Here is a 20,074-nt window from a genome sequence, read left to right on the forward strand (position 1 = left end):
GGCTGCTCCCTGCCCCCAGGCGGCCTCAGAGCCGGCCCCAGAGGCTCCAGGCATCCAGGGGAGGGGTCAGGGTCCCCCCCCCCCCCCCCCCCGGCGAGGACCCCTGGTGTGGCGGGTCCTGGGGTGCAGGTTGGGTGTGCTCACCCTGGAAATGGAAAGAGGACCCAGAGACGACCAGGGTGGAGGGTAGAGGGTCTGAGCCGAGGGTGCTGTCCAGGGGGCCGGTGGGGGGGGGGGGGCGGCCAGGACCTTGGGGCCGAAGTCAGGGACCTCTGCCTGCCCCCTGCTCCTGAGGCCTCCGAGCCCCCAAGGCCGGTCCTGGCAGGGCCCTGGCTGCACCCCCAGACCTGGAGCCCCAGGGTGCCAGGAGATGAGCCGCAGCCCCTGCCGACGACTCTGCCGGGTGTGTGTCATGCAGACAGGATATTGGCCGCCGTGAGAACATCACAGGCCTGAGGTTTGAGGCGCCTTATCTCCTGCCCCAGGCGCAGGCAGGAAGCTTCTCATGGCGGCTGGGGAGCCCACGCAGCTGTACGCCAAGGTCTTGGGCAGGACCCGGGGCCGCGGGGCGCCCCCCTCACTGCTGGACCCCCTCTTGGCCATGGGCTACCCGGCACACACAGTGTGAGTAGGGGGGCCTGGGCGGGGGCCCCCAGCCCACTCTGTGGCTCTGAAGTTTTCTGCGGGAGCAGGGCATGCAAGTCCACTTCCTGTGCCAGGCCGCGGGGCTGGGGGCTCAGACGCAGCCTCAGGGACACCTGGCCCAGACAGAGGACACTGGGGAGCCAGGGGGGCCCCACTTCTCTGGGTCTGGAGGCCTCTGGGCCTGGGGGGACCCCTGGGTACTCAGGAGTACGAGGTGATGTCAGCAGCTCAAACCCGTCTTGAAAGGCCCCAGGATGGGCGAGTGTCTCTAACTCTGGGCGGAGGGGACCCTGGAGAGAAGGCATTTCTGTGGGTGTGGGATGGGACGGGCAGCGGGGAACTCTCCAGAAGGCCCAGGAACGTAAGGAAAGGGGTCAGTGAGCAAGGACCGGGGTTTGAGCCGCCAGTCCCCACCCGCAGGGGGAATCTTCAGGAGCGGTGAAGCAGGGCTGCAGGTGTCTCTCTGTCTCGCTCCCTCTCTGTCTTCCCCTCCCCTCTCAATTTTTCTGTCTCTTATCAAAGAAAATAGAAAGAAGAAGAGAAAATAGGGGGAAATGGCCGCTGCGAGCAATAGGTTTGGTGCTTAGGCATCAAGCCCCAGTGCTAACTCTGGCGGCAATTAAAAAAAATACCACAAGAAAGAGAGGGAGGGAGGGGAGGAGGGAGGAAGAGGAATAAGGAAGGGAAAGGGACTGGACAGTAGCACACCAGTAGAGCGCACACTACAGGCTCGAACCCTGGTCCCCACCTGCAGGGGGGAAGCTTCAGGAGTGGTGAAGCAGGGCTGCAGGGGTCTCTGTCTCTCTCCCTCTCTGTCTCCCCCTCCCCTCTCAATTTCTGGATTCCCCTATCAAATAAATAGAGATAATAAAAATGAAAGAGGAAGGAGGGAAGGAAGGAAGGAAGGAAGGAAGGAAGGAAGGAAAAAAATAGTTAAGAGACCCCCCAGGATGGTATTGGCTTGGTCATATTTCTCCCAGGAGAGCATGTCACATGGAAATTTTAGTCCTGAGGGCAGGGGGAGCCCCCAGGTCAGTGAGGTCTCTCGCAGGCATTGGGGGTCAGCTTCTGAGGGAAACAGGCCTCCCAAGCCGGCCCTGCTCACGAGCTCACAGTGGACAGACGTCCCACTAAGACCTGGGGCTTGCGAGGAGACAGGGGTCCCCAAACAGGACCCTGGTGGCCACAGGGAAGCAGGACCCCCCTCTGCTCTGACCCAACCCAGAGGCCAGGGTCCCCAATCTGTCTGTGGGACAACAGAAATGGGGACAAAGCCAAGTGGGCGCAGAGGCCCAGAGGGGCAGGATGGGGAGCCCACACTGGGCACCCCAGGGCCCTCGCTTCAGGTCCAGGCTTCCTTCTCAGGTGAGTGGGCGCAGGCTTTGGGGAAGGGACCCTGTGCCACCCCTTCCCCGGGTAGGCCTCTCCGGGCAGCCCTCCCTGTGGGCCCCCCCAGTAGCAGAGCTGAGCAGGGACCGTCATCAGATCCCACACCTCCGGTAGGGCGGGCCCCATCAGCCTCACTGCGCATTTTGCTTGTGGACCTTGAACCCAGGGCCAGAACGGGCGTCCAAGCTGGGCGGAGGCAGCCTTCTCTGGGGGACATTGGAGGGTGGCGGGGGCGGGGGCTGGTTCAGCAACGGACACCCACAGTTCAGGCCCTCGGGTGTGGGGGCGCCAGCAGAGCACCCCTTTCCCAGGGCGGGGCGGGACGGGGGTCAGCTCTGATGGCAACCTGTGTCTGCTTCCCTCAGGCTCAAGGCTCTGGCCGCCACGGGGAGGAAGACGGTAGAAGAGGCGTCTGATTGGTGAGGGGGCACCCACATGTGCAGGGGCTGGGGTGCCCACCACCGCCCGGGCCGGGCCTTCTGCCACCCACCAGCTCCCACCCAGCACCTCAGAGGAGAGAGAACTTGGAACAAGGAGCCGAGGACGGCCCCAGGGTGGCTCTGCGGATGGTGGCTCCCTGCTGTGGGGTCTCCCTCCCTTCTGTCCCTCTGTCTGTCTCTCGTGCTCTCTCTTTATCTCTGTCTCAGAAACTGTAGAGTGGGACCAAGCTGGCAGGCCACTCAGCAGTGACACACCGGGTTGGAAGCCAGGTGGGGTCCAGGTGGCCCACCCGGGGGTGAAGGCTCTGGTGGCCTGTGGAGCAGACAGACAGAGCCCTTGGGCCGCTGGGGGACAGAGGTTGGGGCCGTCTCCACAGGGGGAGACGGTGAGGGCAGCCGGCACCACCCCCACCCCATTGCTCTGTGGTGCAGATGTTCAGAGTGAGTGTCAGGGGTCCCGGCCGGCCTTGGGCTCTCTCTACAGGGTGCCCGTGGCCCCTCACCCGGTTTTCCATGCTGAGTCCGCAAGGGCAGGTGCTCTGAAGCCCAGCGCTGCCGGCTTGGCCACCTGCCGTCATTCTGTCCCCGGACAGGGCTGGGGGGAGTTCCTCCTGCTCTGAGGGGGCCTCAGCCCCGAGGGCACACGAGCCCCCCAGCTGCAGAGCCCCTGCCCCGGACAGTGAGTCCCTTGGACAAGAGTCAAGTGTGCAGGGGACCGGGGACATGCCCAGGTCCAGGCACAAGGACCCGGGTTCAAGCCCCCACTCCCCACCTGCAGGGGGAAGCTTCACCAGTGGTGAAGCAAGGCCACAGGTCTCAATCCCTCTCTCTCTCTCTCTCTCTCTCTCTCTCTCTCTCTGTCTTCTGCTTCCCTCTTGATTCTTCTCTGCCTCTATGCATAATAAAATATTCTTAAAACTAAGATTTCTTTTTTAGGGGCTGGGTGGCAGTGCACCTGGTTGAGCGCACATGTTACAATGTGCAAAGATCCAGGTTCGAGCCCCCAGTCCCACCTGCAGGGGGGAAGCTTTGCAAGCGGTGAAGCAGGGCTGCAGGTATCTCTCTGTCTCTCTCCCTCGCTATCTCCCCCTTCCCTCTCAATCTCTGGCTGCCTCCAGCCAATAAATAAATAGAGATAATACAAAAAATTGAAGATTTTTTAAATAAAGGGGTCAGGGAAAAGGCTCAGTGGATAGGGGACAGGACTTGTAAGCCTCAGGCCCCATTACAGTGTGTTCCAGGGCTGAGCAGTGCCCTGGGCTCTCTCTCTCATAAGCATAAATCTCTCTCTCTCTCTCTCTCTCTGCTTATTCCTTATTTGTTAATGAGAAAGAAGAAGAGAGAGAGAGAGAGAGAACCAGACATGCTGCGGGGATTGAACTCAGGACCTCATGCTGGAGAGTCTGGTGCCTTATCCTCCGCGCCACCTCCCAGACCACAGTAAACCAAGATCGAGCTCCCGTCTTGGCCTCTCACCTGTGGACAGAAAACAATGACTGCTCTGATGGGTGGGGCAATGGCTCTGAGGACAAAACAGTAATGGTGACACAGACAGAAAGACAACACAGTGATCGTGCAGGAGGGCTTTGCTCTCTGGGGCTCCAGAGCTCCAGAGTTTCGGTTCAGTCCTCAGCACCATCATCAGCCGGAAGTGACAGCAGCAGTATTAACAGCAGTGATAATAATAAGAGCACTTCTCCATGCTAGGAGACACCTGGGCTCTGCGCTCACTGCAGAGCTGCCCTGCCCCTGCCCCTCCCTGGCCCTCTGGGTCTGTGTTTGTGAGGGCGGCTGGCCTGGGCCTGAGGCCTGGCCACAGACTGGCCCTCGAGCCCTGGACACAGACTGGCCCTCGAGCCCTCCTGTGTCCCTGCCATGTGTGTCGCAGGCTGCACAGCCACCAGGACGACCCTTCCCTGGATGACCCAATCCCGCAGGAGTTTGGGCTGTTCCTGTGCCCGACGGGGCCCCTGCTGGAGCGGCTGCTGGACTTCTGGCGAGAGAGCCGGCGCCAGTGCAGCCGCAACCGTGCCCACGAGGTCTTCCCGCACGTCACGCTCTGTGACTTCTTCACGGTGAGCCGCGGCCACAGCCGTGTCTCCTGCCTCAGGGTGTCACGGGGCGGGGGGTGGCAGGACCAGCCCGGTGCCTCTGGGCAGCCTCCTCCTGAGCTCTAGCCCCGTGATCTGACAGAGACAGAGATGTGAGACAGCCGGCTCCTCTCCACCACCCCATGGGGCCCTCTGTGCCACTGGGGCTCGGGCGAGGGGCTCAGGCAGGGCCAGGTGTGCACTCTGTCAGCTGAACCCCCACCCAGCCAGTCTTTATTCTAATTCATCCCCATCCTGTTAGTCGTTCTCCGACTCGCTTGTTCTGCTCTGACTTCCCTCGGCTCCGTTTCTTAGCCAGATGTTTCGTTGCTGTGTTGGCTTGGCCAGCTAGTTGGGCTCTTAACTCAGCTGTTTCAGCTTTAACTCTAATTATCTCTTTCTTGCCTGAGGCCCTGAGGTCCCAGGTTCAGCCACCAGCACTACCACCCAGCAGAGCTGAGCAGGACTCTGGTCTCTCTCTCTGTGTGTGGCTGGCCTTCCAAAGTCCTCTCTCTCTCTCCCTCTCCCTCTCTCTCCTCTAACATTAAATTAAAATAAGTAATAAAGAAGATGAAATAGGGAGTTGGACTATAGCTCAGTGGGTGGGTTAAGCGCAGGTGGCGCAAAGCACAAGGACCGGCATAAGGATCCCGGTTCGAGCCCCCGGCTCCCCACCTGCAGGGGAGTCGCTTCACAAGCGGTGAAGCAGGTCTGCAGGTGTCTATCTTTCTCTGCCCCTCTCTGTCTTGCCCTCCTCTCTCCATTTCTCTCTGTCCTATCTAACAACGACAACATCAATAACAATAATAACTACAACAACAACAAAAAACAACAAGGACAACAAAAGAGAAAATAAATAAATAAAATATAAAAAAAAGAAGATGAAATAAAAGGGCCCAAGTGATGACACACTGGGCTAAGCACACATAATAGGAAGCCCAAGGACCCAAGTGAGGATCCAGGTTTGAGCCCCAGGCTCCCCACCAGCAAGAGGGACACTTCACAAGTGGTGAATCAGGGCTGCAGGTGTCTCTCTGTCTCTCTCCCTCTCTGTTTCTTCCACCTCTCTCAATTTCCCTCTGTCCTGTCCAATAAAATGGGGAAAATGGCCACCAGGAGCCGTGGATTCGTAGTTCCGGCACCAAGCCCCAGCAATAACCCTGGAGGCAAAAAAAAGAAAGAAAGAAAGAAAGAAAGAAAGAAAGAAAGAAAGAAAGAAAGAAAGAAAGAAAGAAAGAAAGAAAGAAAAGAAAAAGCAATAAAGAAAAGGCAGTAACTTCAAATACATTGAAAGGAAGAGAGAGACAGAGAGCCTAGCGCTGCCTCACCTGGGGCCCGCACGGTGGCTGGTCTTCCCGGCATGGGGAGAGGGGCCACCGTGTCCACGGCCCCTGAGCACCGTCCCCTCCCCACAGTGTGAGGACCACAGAGTGGACGGCCTGTACGAGGCTCTGCGCCGGGCGGGGGACCGGGTGCTAGGCGCCTTCCCCGCAGACGTGCCCCTGGCCCTGCATGCCTCCGTCAGCTACCTGGGCTTCTTCCTGGCCGACAAGCCTTCCGACATCCTCCGAGAGTTTGCCGCCGACTTCGCCGCCGAGGCCTCCCTGCTGGCAGGTAAGCAGCCAGCCCTCCCTGTGCAGCCAGGTGCTCCCAGATGTTGAACCCAGACTGTCCCCTTCCACTGGCCACTGTCCCCCAGCCTGTCCCCTCAGTGTCCCGTGAGCCTGGGTGTCCGTGGAGGAGCTCGGCTGAGTGGGCAGGCCGCGGCGGCCTGGCGAGACTTTCCAGCCTGACTGTGACAGGCCTTGGGGACACGGGGCACTGAGGAGGACGCATCATGGCCGGCACGTGCGTGGGGACCCTACCCCACGTGCCAGGACCCTGAGATCCGAAGAGTATCACTCGGGTCACTCTGTAGTCTGTCTGGAGGGACAGCACCCTGACCCCTCGGGTGGGAGAGTGTCAGGGTGCCCCACCCACAGATACTGATTGGGAAAAACCACATCAGGTCAGAAGGAACAGCAAGGTCCAAGACGTGTTTTGGGTAAAGGACCCAGGAGCAATTCTGTCAGAGCGCAAATTCCTTTAAGGTGGGGGAGACACTGAGAGCGAGTTAGACCTTGAGGACAGCAAGTCTTGGTCTGGATGTCACCAGCCAGGTGCGAGTCCCTGAGACCTCAAGAAATATCCTGGTCACGCTATTGTGTACAAACACCAAACACTTTTTTAAAATTTTCCTTAGTGACTTAATATTGATTTTCCAAGTTGTGAGATCTCAGGGGTGTAACTCCACCCCGTTCCCACCCCCAGAGTCCTGTGTCCCTGTTCGCTCCGTTGGAAACTGCAGTGGTTCTCCCAAGCTCACAGACAGGGGCTGACTAGAATATATATATCTATCTTTTTCCCCTCTGGTCCTCCCTTCTCTTCCTGTCTAAGTCACACCTACACCTGTGACTACTTCCAAGTGTCCTTGCTTTTTTTCCTCTTCTCTCTCCGGGTCCTGATGGAGTTGGGGTTCAGAGCCCTCTGGGCATCTTCCCCTGACATTTCTCCCCCTCTGGGAATATGGACCCCAATCCTTCAGGGGAGGAGCCCGAGGCGGAGCTGCAGACACATTCTGCACCAGCTCCAGGCCTGTGGGCTCCATTCTCTCTCTCTGACACTCTCCATCCTTCTGCCGTAAGGGGAGGGAGCTGTGAGGAGCAGGGCAGCCTGGAGCCTGACTCACTGGGCACCTGTGAATAGTCAGTCAGCCGGACGTGTTTGTAAGCACGGAGGCTTGAGGTGAAATCAATGGAATTTATTGTGGTTTTTTTATTTAATTTTTATTGGGGAATTAATGTTTTATATTCAACAGTAAATACAATAGTTTGCACATGCATAACATTCCCCAGTTTCCCATATAACAACACAACCCCCACTAGGTCCTCTGTCATCCTTCTTGGACCTGTATTCTCCCCACCCCCCCCACCCCAGAGTCTTTTACTTTGGTGCAATACGCCAATTCCAGTTCAGGTTCTACTTGTGTTTTCTCTCCTGATCTTGTTTTGCAACTTCTGACTAAGAGTGAGATCATCCCATATTCATCCTTCTGTTTCTGACTTATTTCACTCAACATGATTTTTTCAAGCTCCACCCAAGACCGGCTGAAAACGGTGAAGTCACCATTTTTTACAGCTGAGTAGTATTCCATTGTGTATATAGACCACAACTTGCTCAGCCACTCATCTGTTGTTGGACACCTGGGTTGCTTCCAGATTTTGCCTATTGCAAATTGTGCTGCCAAGAACATATGTGTACACAGATCTTTTGGGATGGATGTGTTGGGTTCCTTAGGATATATCCCCAGGAGAGGAATTGCAGGATCATAGGGTAGGTCCATTTCTAGCCTTCTGAGAGTTCTCCAGACTGTTCTTCACAGAGGTTGGACCAACTGACATTCCCACCAGCAGTGCAGGAGGGTTCCTTTGACCCCACACCCTCTCCAGCATTTGCTGCTGTTACCTTTTCTGATGTATGACATTCTCACAGGAGTGAAGTGATATCTCCTTGTTGTCTTGATTTGCATTTCTCTGACAATCAGAGACTTGGAGCATTTTTTCATGTGTTTCTCGGCCTTTTGGATCTCTTCTGTGGTGAATATTCTGTCCAATTCCTCCCCCCATTTTTGGATGGGGTTATTTGTTGTCTTGTTGTTGAGTCTGGTAAGCTCTTTATATATGTTGGTTATTAAACTCTTATCTGATGTATGGCATGTAAAGATCTTCTCCCATTCTGTGAGGGGTCTCTTGGTTTGGGTAGCGGTTTCTTTTGCTGTGAAGAAGCTTTTTAATTTGATGTAGTCCCATAGGTTTATACTTGCCTTAGTCTTCCTTGTAGTTGGATTCGTTTCATTGAAGATGTCTTTAAAATTTATGCGGAAAAGAGTTCTGCCAATATTTTCTTCTAAGTATTTGATAGTTTCTGGTCTAACATCCAAGTCCTTGATCCACTTGGAATTTACTTTTGTATTTGGTGAAATACAGTGGTTCAGTTTCATTCTTCTGCATGTTTCAACCCATTGTTTCCAACACCATTTGTTGAAGAGACTCTGCTTTCCCCATGTAATAGTCTGGGCCCCTTTGTCAAAGATTAGATGTCCATAGGTGTGAGAATTTATTGGTTTTTAATTTTTTAATTTTATTCATAAAATAAAAAATATCTACAAGACCATAGGATAAGAGGGGTACAATTCCACACAGTTCCCACCACCAGAGTCCCTGTCCCATCCCCTCCATTAGAAGCTTCCCTGTTCTTTATCCCTCTGGGAAGATGGACCCAAATTCTCTATGGGGAGCAGAAGGTGGGAGTTCTGGCTTCTGTCACTGCTTCTCCACTGGACATGGGTGTTGGCAGGTGGATCCACACCCCCGCCCTGTGTCTGTCTGTCCCTAGTGGGGCAGGGCTCTCAGGAGGGGAGGCTCCAGGACACATGGGTGAAGGCATCTGCCCAGGGAGGTCAGGGTGGCATCATGGCAGCATTGCAAGTTGGTGGCTAAAAAGCATGAAGATATAAAGCAGGACAAATTGTTTAATAATCAGGAATCTGAAGGAAAGAGGATATCAGATGAGATTTGGGGTCTCCATTTTGGTAGAAGCTGGGTGTCTATTTTAGGTCTATTCCAGGGGGACCTGTGACTTTACTAATTTTCGCCTGAGCCCAACAGCTAACGTACAGATGTTTCTGATAACAAATATCAAGAGATCTGGGATCAGAAAACGGCTTCCACACCATGTGACTGAGGGACAGTCACAGAGGGACCAGGCCACCCCTCACCCCCCCACCCCACCCCAGGCCTGTAAGATGCCCGCCAGGGGATACCACTCTGAGATATGAGCCCTGGGCTCTGCGGGGTGGGGGGAGCTTGTCTGGGCTCAGCCTGGTCTGGGGGTGGGGCCGGGACCCGGGCCTGCACCGCTCCACCACTCTGTGCTGCAATTCACTCAGAGAGAGAGACAGGAGCTGTCTGTGCTGCTGCCACACTGACATGTGGAGCCAGGGCTCCAGCCTGGGCCGCTCCCTCTCTGGACTCTCACCTTACCTGCCACGTCCTTTACTCCAAGGCCAGCAGGTCCGGAAACCACAGGAGTGGGGGTGGGGTGGGGTGGGGTGGGGTGGGGTGGGGTGGGGTGGGGTGGGGTGGGGGTCGACTCCAGCCCTGTCTTTTGTGAATTCCTGGAGGAGCCCTGGGCCGCCACGGAGTCCTTGCTACCTCTGCACAGGGTAACGGCTCACTTCTTTTTTTTTTTTTTTTGGTCTTTTTTTTTATTATTTTTTTATTTAAGAAAGGATTAATTAACAAAACCATAGGGTAGGAGGGGTACAACTCCACACAATTCCCACCACCCAGTCTCCATATCCCACCCCCTCCCCTGATAGCTTTCCCATTCTCTATCCCTCTGGGAGCATGGACCCAGGGTCATTGAGGGTTGCAGAAGGTGGAAGGTCTGGCTTCTGTAATTGCTTCCCCGCTGAACATGGGCGTTGACTGGTTGGTCCATACTCCCAGTCTGCCTCTCTCTTTCCCTAGTAGGGTGGGTCTCTGGGGAAGCAGAGCTCCAAGACACATTGGTGGGGTCTTCAATCCAGGGAAGCCTGGCCGGCATCCTGATGGCATCTGGAACCTGGTGACTGAAAAGAGAGTTAACATACGAAGCCAATCAAATTGTTGAGCAATCATGGACCCAAAGCTTGGAAAAGTGGAGAGGAAGTGTTAGGGAGGTACTCACTGCAAACTCTAGTGTACTTCTGCTTTCTTACTTTGGTGCCATACTCCAAACTCAGTCAATTTCTGCTTTGCGTTTCTACTTCTTTTTTTTTTTGTTTACATGCATAACATTCCCCAGATTCCCATTTAACTATACAACCCCCACTATTTCATTCATCATTTTTCATGGACCTGTATTCTCCCCACCCACCCACCCACCCCAGAGTCTTTTACTTTGGTGTAATACTCCAATTCCATTTCAGATTCGACTTGTGTTTTCTTTTCTAATCTTGTTTTTCAACTTCAGCCTGAGAGTGAGATCATCCCATATTCATCCTTCTGTTTCTGACTTATTTCACTCAACATGATTTTTTCAAGGTCCATCCAAGATCGGCTGAACACGGTGAAGTCACCATTTTTTACAGCTGAGTAGTATTCCATGGTGTATATATACCACAACTTGCTCAGCCACTCATCTGTTGTTGGACACCTGGGTTGCTTCCAGGTTTTGGCTATTACAAATTGTGCTGCCAAGAACATATGTGTACACAGATCTTTTTGGATGGATGTGTGGGTTCCTTAGGATATATCCCCAGGAGAGGAATTGCAGGGTCATAGGGTAGGTCCATTTCTAGCCTTCTGAGAGTTCTCCAGACTGTTCTCCACAGAGGTTGGACCCATTGACATTCCCACCAGCAGTGTAGGAGGGTTCCTTTGACCCCACAGCCTCTCCAGCATTTGCTGCTGTTACCTTTTCTGATGTGTGACATTCTCACAGGAGTGAAGTGATATCTCATTGTTGTCTTGATTTGCATTTCTCTGACAATCAGAGACTTGGAGCATTTTTTCATGTGTTTCTCACGGCTCACTTCTGGGACCCCGTGGGCCTGGGGAGCTTGGGGTGCCACGGCCTGAGGACAGGGCCGGGAAGGGCCCCCGCCCACTGCTGGGGGGTTGGGGGCAGGCTGGCCTCCTGCATCCTCAGCCTCCCTCCTGCCGGCTTCTGGTCCCCGCTAGGGTCCGTGTGCTAATGGCCAAGGGCTTCTCTGGACTCCACGGCCACCTTGGGGACATCTGAGCTCTGGGGACAGTGTGCTGGCCGTGTGTGGACAGTGTGACACCCTCTCACCTCCTCTCCCTGGACCCCAAAGTGGGTCTGCATACCCCATCTGTTAAAGGATAAATCAGGGGTTGGGTGGTAGCGCAGCGGGTTAAGCGCAGGTGGCGCAAAGCGCAAGGACCGGCGTAAGGATCCCAGTTCGAGCCCCCGGCTCCCCACCTGCAGGGGAGTCGCTTCCCAGGCGGTGAAGCAGGTCTGCAGGTGTCTGTCTTTCTCTCCCCCTCTCTGTCTTCCCCTCCTCTCTCTGTTTCTCTCTGTCCTGTCCAACAACAATAACAACAATAACAACTACAACAATAAAACAAGGGCAACAAAAGGGAATAAACACATAAAGAAAAATTTTTTTTAAAAAATTTTTAAAAAGGATGAATCACGAGAGAGAGAGAGAACGGGAGAGAGAGGGAGAGAGAGAGAGAAACACGGCTCATCTCTGGCCTGAGGAGGAGCCGGGGATGGAACCTGCAGCCTCTGGAGAGCAAGTCTTGTGCTTTGACCTCTGAGCTGTCTCCGCACCCAGCCGCCACGTGATAGAAGTTGACCGGCTGAGTGTGCAAAGGGTCCCTTCCCATCAGTGACCCCCACTGATGCCCCCAGGACCTGGGGAGGGTCTGGTCTGGGAACAGGGCTATTCCGGAGGTGAGCTGAGAGAAGGGGATCCAGCTGGAAGACAGAGTGACACACAGGACGTAAACTGAGGGGAGACGGGGGACAGATGATGGAGAGACTTGTGGGGAGGGGGCATGGCTCGAGACCCCACCCTGGCCCCCCACAGGCCCCCGGGACAGGACGCCCGGCCCCTGGCCTGTGAGAGACTGCGGCTCTTATTCTAAAGCAGCCAGCCTGGTGGCCATTTGTGACACCAGCAGCCTGGGTCCCCCTGGGGCAAAGAAGTCCCCATGCCAGCCAGGGGCCCCATGACAGCACCCCGGGGAGAAGCAAGGCAGGGACAGCTCAGGGGACGGGGTGAGGCCAGCGGGAGGGGACGTTGGGGCACACGTGGCAAGCCGGCCCTCCCTCGCCGGCCTTTCCATCACCCACAGTGGCTCCGGTTTCATCCCCCACCCTCACCCCAAACTCCTCCCTACTGTGGGCTGGCCCCTGGCCCTGGGTTCCACCAGCCCCGCTCCACAAAGTGTCCACCTCTGAGACCCGAGGGCGTGCGTCCCGGCTGCGGTGCACTGCCCAGGGGCGGGGGTGGTCTCGTGAGTGTCCCAGAGCTGCCAGCGGCCCCCTCTCCCCGTGACCCTCCATCCAAGGCTGAGTCCGGCAGGGAGGCCCGTGGTCACCGGCCGAGAGGACAGAGAGAGAGGACACCGGATCCCCGAGGCCCCAGGACACGCCACCTCCCAGACAGAGACCCCTTTGTGGCTCTACGGAACCGGATCCGGGATCAGATCCCAGGGACCTGGGGCAACCGGCCGCCCTCTGACCTGGGCCGGGAGGAGGGCCAAGGTGGCTTAGGGCACAGAGCAGAGGCGCCTCAGGAAGACGGTGATGGGTGCCCAGGGCAGGCAGCAGGGGGCAGGAAGAGTCCTGGCACACAGGGCCTGTCCCGTGGAGGTGTCACCAGGGCCTGGGGGACAGGGAGGAGACAGCAAAGGGCCCAGGGCAGAGGAGGTGGTCGGAGTATTGGGGAGGGGGTGCCGAGAGACAGCTCACCAGGCAGGGTGCCTGCCTCCAGGCATGCGATTCAGGTCCTAGCCCCAGCACCCCATGGGAGGACCCAGGGCAGCAAGGGAAGCTCTGGTCCTGAGTGGTGATATGCCACATGCACTAGGCCCTGGCTCTTCAAACAATAATGGCAATGATGATTATTAATAATAATTAAAAGGAGTGCACCTAGGTACACATTAGCCCAATCTTGGAAGCTACCCAGATGTCCAATGACCAAGGAGTAGCTAAGAAAATTGTGATCTAAGGGCCAGGTAGTGGCGCACCTGGTTGAGCGCACATGTCGCAGGGCACAAGGACCCGGGTTCAAGCCCCCGGTCCCCATCTGCGGTGGGGGAAGCAGGGCTGCGGGTGTCTCTCTGCCTCTCCCTCTCTCCGTCTCCCCCTCCCTCCTCAATTTCGCTCTGTCTCTACCCTATAATAAATGTGAAACATACATCTAAAGAAATCAAAGAAAATTGAAGTCTAGACACACAATGCAATTCCACACAGCTGTTCAAAATGACGAGGCCCCCTCCGCTGCTTCACCGGACAAGGAGCGCAAAGGCTTCCTCTAAGTGAGACGGGCCCAAAGAGCAGCACACAGGCCAGGCCACCTCAGCCGGCTGGGACTCTGGAAACAAAGCAGAAAAGGGTCTCAAAGCTAGGGGCTCTGCACCAGAGCAAAGGATTCTGGGAGGGAGGGAGGGAGGGAGGGAGGGAGGGAGGGAGGGGTCTTGGGTACCCCAGCCACACTGTAAGCCATTAACCCCCCCAGAAAATGGGGCAAAGAGGCTGCATCTCTGTGACGAGCAAGACGGCCTCTGCCCGTGAGCTCTTGCCTGGGGGGTCCCGGGACCCTGACCCTCCCCGCCCCTGCAGACTGCACCGTGAAACCCTGCGCCAAGCAGCTGCACCTCACGCTGGCCCACAAGTTCTCCCCCCACCACCAGAGGACGCTGGAGCAGCTGGCCAAGGCCATCCCCCCCGGCCTCGCCTGCCAGTGGACGGCGGCCCTCTACTCCCGGGACATGCGCTTCGTGCACTACCAGGTGGGCCGCACCTCCAGCCCCTCCACACCCACACCGGCGGGTCTGGACACAGAGCAGGGGCTCCCCGCAGGGAGGGAGCTGGATGCCTGGCCCAGGGGTGTGGACGGGGTGGGGGGACCTTCCACAGCAGAGACGCCTGACAGAGACAGACGGAAGAGAGGCAGGTGACAGGGAGAGAGAGAGGCGATAGCTGGTGGACGGATGGGTAGATAATAACCCGAGAACAGACATATAATGACGAGATAGATAGATCGCAACAGCTGGACAAACAGACACATGGCAGATAAGACAGAAGATGGAGGGATGGAAAGAGAGATGTGAGTTGTGTTAGAAGTGTGGGGAAATAGAGGAAGTGATAGGTAGGTAGATGGATGGATGATGGATGGATGATGGCTCATGGATGGATGGATGATAGATGGATAGAGGGATGGATAGATGGCTGATGGATGGCTGATGGGCACATGAATGTCTGTGCAGAGATGTCTTGCTGTATGATCAGCAGACAGACACTAAGTGGGTCCCAAGCAGGAGGTGGACAGACTGACAGTAAATAGATGACAGCCATGTTGTCATGACAACCAACAGATGCAGGGAGGTGGGGGGGTAGCTGGGCAGAGGCGGGTAGGGAAGGAAGGGGCAGGTGGGCAGTAACAGGTTGTGGGGCCAGCAGTGACCTGACACCAAAGCTGAGCTGACACCGCTGGGGCAGGGCAGCCCGAGGGCAGGGGTGCCAGGCCAGCTGGGGAGGGCACCTCCCGCTGAGCAGAGGGCAGGGGCGCAGCGCGGGTCCCCGGGGTCCCGGCGGGCATGGCAGCCTCCACCCTTCTGCAGACGCTGCGGGTGCTCTTCCAGTACCAGCCGCAGAACGCGGATGAGCTGGCCCTGCGCCCTGGGGACTTCATCCTGGTGGACCCCACTCAGCAGGACGAGGCCAGCCAGGGCTGGGTCATCGGCACCTCCCAGCGCACCGGCTGCCGCGGCTTCCTGCCCGAGAACTACACAGAGCGGGCGGACGAAAGTGACACCTGGGTCAAGCACCGGTGAGCCGCCAGGCCGGTGGGTGTGGGGCCTGGGACCCAGTGGGTGTCGGGTCTGGGACCCAGTGGGTGTGGGGCCTGGGACCCAGTGGGTGTGGGGTCTGGGACCCAGTGGGTGTGGGGCCTGGGACCCAGTGGGTGTCGGGTCTGGGACCCAGTGGGTGTGGGGCCTGGGACCCAGTGGGTGTCGGGTCTGGGACCCAGTGGGTGTGGGGCCTGGGACCCAGTGGGTGTGGGGTCTGGGACCCAGTGGGTGTGGGGTCTGGGACCCAGTGGGTGTGGGGCCTGGGACCTCAGTGGGTGTGGGGCCTGGGACCTCAGTGGGTGTGGGGTCTGGGACCTCAGTGGGTGTGGGGCCTGGGACCCAGTGGGTGTGGGGTCTGGGACCTCAGTGGGTGTGGGGTCTGGGACCTCAGTGGGTGTGGGGCCTGGGACCCAGTGGGTGTGGGGTCTGGGACCTCAGTGGGTGTGGGGCCTGGGACCCAGTGGGTGTGGGGTCTGGGACCTCAGTGGGTGTGGGGCCTGGGACCTCAGTGGGTGTGAGGCCTGGGACCTCAGTGGGTGTGGGGCCTGGGACCTCAGTGGGTGTGGGGTCTGGGACCTCAGTGGGTGTGGGGCCTGGGACCCAGTGGGTGTGGGGTCTGGGACCTCAGTGGGTGTGGGGCCTGGGACCCAGTGGGTGTGGGGTCTGGGACCTCAGTGGGTGTGGGGCCTGGGACCTCAGTGGGTGTGAGGCCTGGGACCTCAGTGGGTGTGGGGCCTGGGACCTCAGTGGGTGTGGGGCCTGGGACCTCAGTGGGTGTGGGGTCTGGGACCTCAGTGGGTGTGGGGTCTGGGACCTCAGTGGGTGTGGGGTCTGGGACCTCAGTGGGTGTGGGGCCTGGGACCTCAGTGGGTGTGGGGTCTGGGACCCAATGGGTGTGGGGTCTGGGACCTCAGTGGGTGTGGGGTCTGGGACCCAGTGGGTGTGGGGCCTGGGACCTCAGTGGGTGTGGGGTCTGGGACCCAGTGGGTGTGGGGTCTGGGACCTCAGTGGGTGTGGGGCCTGGGACCCAGTGGGTGTGGGGTCTGGGACCTCAGTGGGTGTGGGGCCTGGGACCCAGTGGGTGTGGGGCCTGGGACCCAGTGGGTGTGGGGCCTGGGACCCAGTGGGTGTGGGGTCTGGGAACTCAGTGGGTGTGGGGCCTGGGACCTCAGTGGGTGTGAGGCCTGGGACCTCAGTGGGTGTGGGGTCTGGGACCCAGTGGGTGTGGGGCCTGGGACCTCAGTGGGTGTGGGGTCTGGGACCTCAGTGGGTGTGGGGTCTGGGACCCAGTGGGTGTGGGGTCTGGGACCTCAGTGGGTGTGGGGCCTGGGACCTCAGTGGGTGTGGGACCTGGGACCTCAGTGGGTGTGGGGCCTGGGACCCAGTGGGTGTGGGGTCTGGGACCCAGTGGGTGTGGGGTCTGGGACCTCAGTGGGTGTGGGGTCTGGGACCCAGTGGGTGTGGGGTCTGGGACCCAGTGGGTGTGGGGTCTGGGACCCAGTGGGTGTGAGGCCTGGGACCTCAGTGGGTGTGGGGGCCTCTGTGTGGGTGGGTATCACAGGCAAAAGTCACGGGAGATGCCTGGGCTAAGTGTGAGTGTCAGGTGTGATCCTCAGGTGAGCCCCTTGTGGAGCAGGGCAGGCTCAGGTGTGAGGCCCAGGCAGGTGAGCTCAGCTGAGGGTCACTCTGGCAGCAGCACCATCTCCTCACCGCTTTAAAATAATATTTTTATGGGAGTCGGGCGGTAGTGCAGTGGGTTAAGCGCAGGTGGTTCAAAGCACAAGGACCGGCATAAGGATCCCGGCTTGAGCCCCTGGCTCCCCACCTGCAGGGGAGTCACTTCACAAGCAGTGAAGCAGGTCTGCAGGTGTCTGTCTTTCTCTCTCCCTCTGTCTTCCCCTCCCCTCTCCATTTCTCTCTGTCCTATCCAACAATGACAACAACAATAATAACTACAACAATAAAACAACAAGGGCAACAAAAGGGAATAAATATCAAAATAATAATAATAAATTATATTTTATAGGGAGTCGGGCGGTAGTGCAGCGGGTTAAGTGCAGGTAGCACAAAGCGCAAGGACCGGCATAAGGATCCTGGTTCGAGCCCCCGGCTCCCCACCTGCAGGGGAGTCGCTTCACAGGCGGTGAAGCAGGTCTGCAGGTGTCTGTCTTTCTCTCCCCCTCTCTGTCTTCCCCTCCTCTCTCCATTTCTCTCTCCTATCCAATAGTGATGACATCAAGAACAACAACAATAATAATTACAACAACAATAAATAACAAGGATAAACAAAAGGGAAATAAATAAATATTAAATAATAATAATATTTGATCTATTTATTTAGGATAAAGACAGAAAGAAGTTGAGAGGGGAGAGAGAGAGACAACTGCAACCCTGCTTCACCTCTCGTGAAGCTTCCCCCCTGCAGGTGGGGAGCCGGGGACTTGAACCCGGGTCCTTGTGCATGGGAGCATGTGAGCTCAAGCAGTTGCGCCCTGCCCAGCCCCCGAATCCCTCCCTGAGCACATGTTGGAAGCAGTACTCCGTGGCCGGCAGACTGCGGCTGGCAGCATTGCCCAGCTGGGGGGGAGGGGGCTGCACCGGGGCCGCTGGTAGATTTCTGGAGCTTTCAGACCCCGCCAGCCACCCACACGCCTCTGTGGAGAGTGACTCCATAATGATGGCAAAACCCCGCCATCATTACAGTGCTCAAGGACCCGGGTTCAAGCCCCCAGTCCCCACTTGCCGGGGGAGAGCTTCACAAGTGGTAAAACAGGGCTGCAGGTGTGTCTGTCTCTCTCTCCCTCTCTGCCTCCCCCACCCTCTCTCTTTCTGGCTGTCTCTATCCAGTACTAAATAAATAAAAACATTTTTAATATTTTAGTCATTTATTTATTTTCCGTTTTGTTGCCCTTATTTTTTTATTGTTGTGGTTATTATTATTATTGATGTTGTCGTTGTTGGTAGGACAGAGAGAAATGGAGAGAGGAGGGGAAGACAGAGAGGGGGAGAGAAAGACAGACACCTGCAGACCTGCTTCACCGCGTGTGAAGCGACTCCCCTGCAGGTGGGGAGCCGGGGGCTCGAACCGGGATCCTCATGCCGGTCGTTGCGCTTGGCACCGCCTGTGCTTAACCCGCTGCGCTACCGCCCGACCCCCAAATAAAAATATTTTTAAAAGAAAGACAACCCCCCAAATTCAAGCTCCCCCCTGCCCTGCCCCCACTGGGCGGGGGGCCACCCTGGGAATGGAGGCGGCTCCTCTCCAGGCAGGAAGAGGAAGCCAGCACTTTCTGTGCCACCCGGAGGCTCTGTGACAGCGTCCGTGGTGGCAGGCAGGTGTCTGTGAGGAAGGGCGTGGAAGGGAGGAGTAGAGAGGGCGAGAGACAGAGAGACCCCTGCAGCCCTGCCTCACCACTCCTGAAGCTTCCCCCCGCAGGTGGGGACCAGGGGCTCGAACCCGGGGCCTTGTGCATGTGCTGCGCTCAAGCAGGTGTGCTGCCGCCCGGCCCATATGTATCCTGCAGACCAGAGCCCTGCTCAGCTCCCGCTTGCGGTAGAGCCAGTCATCGAACCCGGGGCTCCGGGCGCAGCAGGACCGGTGCTGCATCGTCCCCTGGGCTCCAGGCTGGGCGAGGGCCTGCGGGAGGCGGATGGTTGCTGGGCAGCGAGGGGGCTCCGGTGTCCAGGGTGGATGGTGACAGGAGCCCCACCCTCCCACAGGACCTACACCTTCAACCGGGCCCCGGAGCCCAGGAGGGACTTGGATGCCGGCGGCAGACGTAGCGGGGAGCCGCCCATTCCGCACACACCTGGGAACAGGAGCGCGGCCAGCACACAGGCAATGCAGGGGATGGGCCGCGGGACCACCAGCCACCCGGCCACCCGGCCAGCCAGCCAGCCAGCCAGCCACCCAGCCACCCAGCCACCCAGCCAGCCAGCCAGCCAGCCAGCCACCCAGCCAGCCACCCAGCCATCCAGCCAGCCAGCTACCCGGCCAGCCAGCCACCCAGCCACCCAGCCAACCAGCCAGCCACCCACCCACCCACCCACCCAGCCACCCAGCCAGCCACCCAGCCAGCCACCCAGCCAGCCAGCCAGCCAGCCACCCACCCACCCACCCAGCCACCCAGCCACCCAGCCACCCAGCCACCCAGCCAGCCACCCAGCCAGCCACCCAGCCAGCCAGCCACCCACCCACCCACCCACCCAGCCACCCAGCCACCCAGCCAGCCAGCCACCAAGCCACCAAGCCACCCAGCCACCCAGCCAGCCACCCAGCCAGCCAGCCAGCCAGCCACCCACCCACCCACCCAGCCACCCAGCCACCCAGCCAGCCAGCCACCAAGCCACCCAGCAACCCAGCCAGTCACCCAGCCAGCCACCCAGCCAGCCAACCAGCCTGGAGGGAGCAGGCCTCTGGGACTCTGGGGCTGCCGGGGGGGGCAGCTCAGCCCTCAAGGGTGCCCAGGACACCTGTGATTCCTCCCGGCCGAGACCCTGCGGTGGCTCAGCTCCCAGTGGGCTCACTGTCCCTCTCCCTCTCCCTCTCCCTCTCCCTCTCCCTCTCTCTCTCTCTCTCTCTTTGGATAGGGCAGAGAGAAACAGAGAGGAGGGGAGATAGAGAGAGAGACTCCTGCAGCCCTGCTTCACCACTCATGAGGCTTCCCTCTTGGAGGTGGGGACCAGGGGCTTGAACCCAGGTCCTGTGTGCTGTAGTGTGTGCATTTAACCAGGTGCACCACCGCCTGCTCCCCCCTCCCTCCATCCATAAATATGGAAGAAGGGCTGGGAGTGTGGATCCACCTGCCAACGCCCATGTTCAGCGGGGAAGCAATGACAGAAGCCAGACCTTCCACCTTCTGCATCCCACACTGACCCT

At 58.1% G+C, this 20,074-nt stretch overlaps 1 protein-coding gene across 1 annotated transcript in view; it reads left to right on the forward strand.

Moving 5' to 3' along the window:
- Positions 1–470: 470 nt before the first annotated feature.
- UBASH3A (ubiquitin associated and SH3 domain containing A) overlaps positions 471–20,074 on the forward strand; it is a 32,232-nt gene continuing 12,628 nt past the window's right edge. Inside the window, exons 1-7 of the mRNA XM_060198809.1 lie at positions 471–624; positions 2,400–2,453; positions 4,363–4,549; positions 5,980–6,178; positions 13,964–14,133; positions 14,965–15,173; positions 18,916–19,038. Coding sequence (XP_060054792.1) covers positions 506–624; positions 2,400–2,453; positions 4,363–4,549; positions 5,980–6,178; positions 13,964–14,133; positions 14,965–15,173; positions 18,916–19,038 — 1,061 coding nt within the window. The 5' untranslated portion in view covers positions 471–505. The remainder of the gene's footprint in view (positions 625–2,399; positions 2,454–4,362; positions 4,550–5,979; positions 6,179–13,963; positions 14,134–14,964; positions 15,174–18,915; positions 19,039–20,074) is intronic.

This window comes from Erinaceus europaeus, chromosome 9 (assembly GCF_950295315.1).
Source record: "Erinaceus europaeus chromosome 9, mEriEur2.1, whole genome shotgun sequence".
Classification (NCBI taxonomy): Eukaryota; Metazoa; Chordata; class Mammalia; order Eulipotyphla; family Erinaceidae; genus Erinaceus; species Erinaceus europaeus.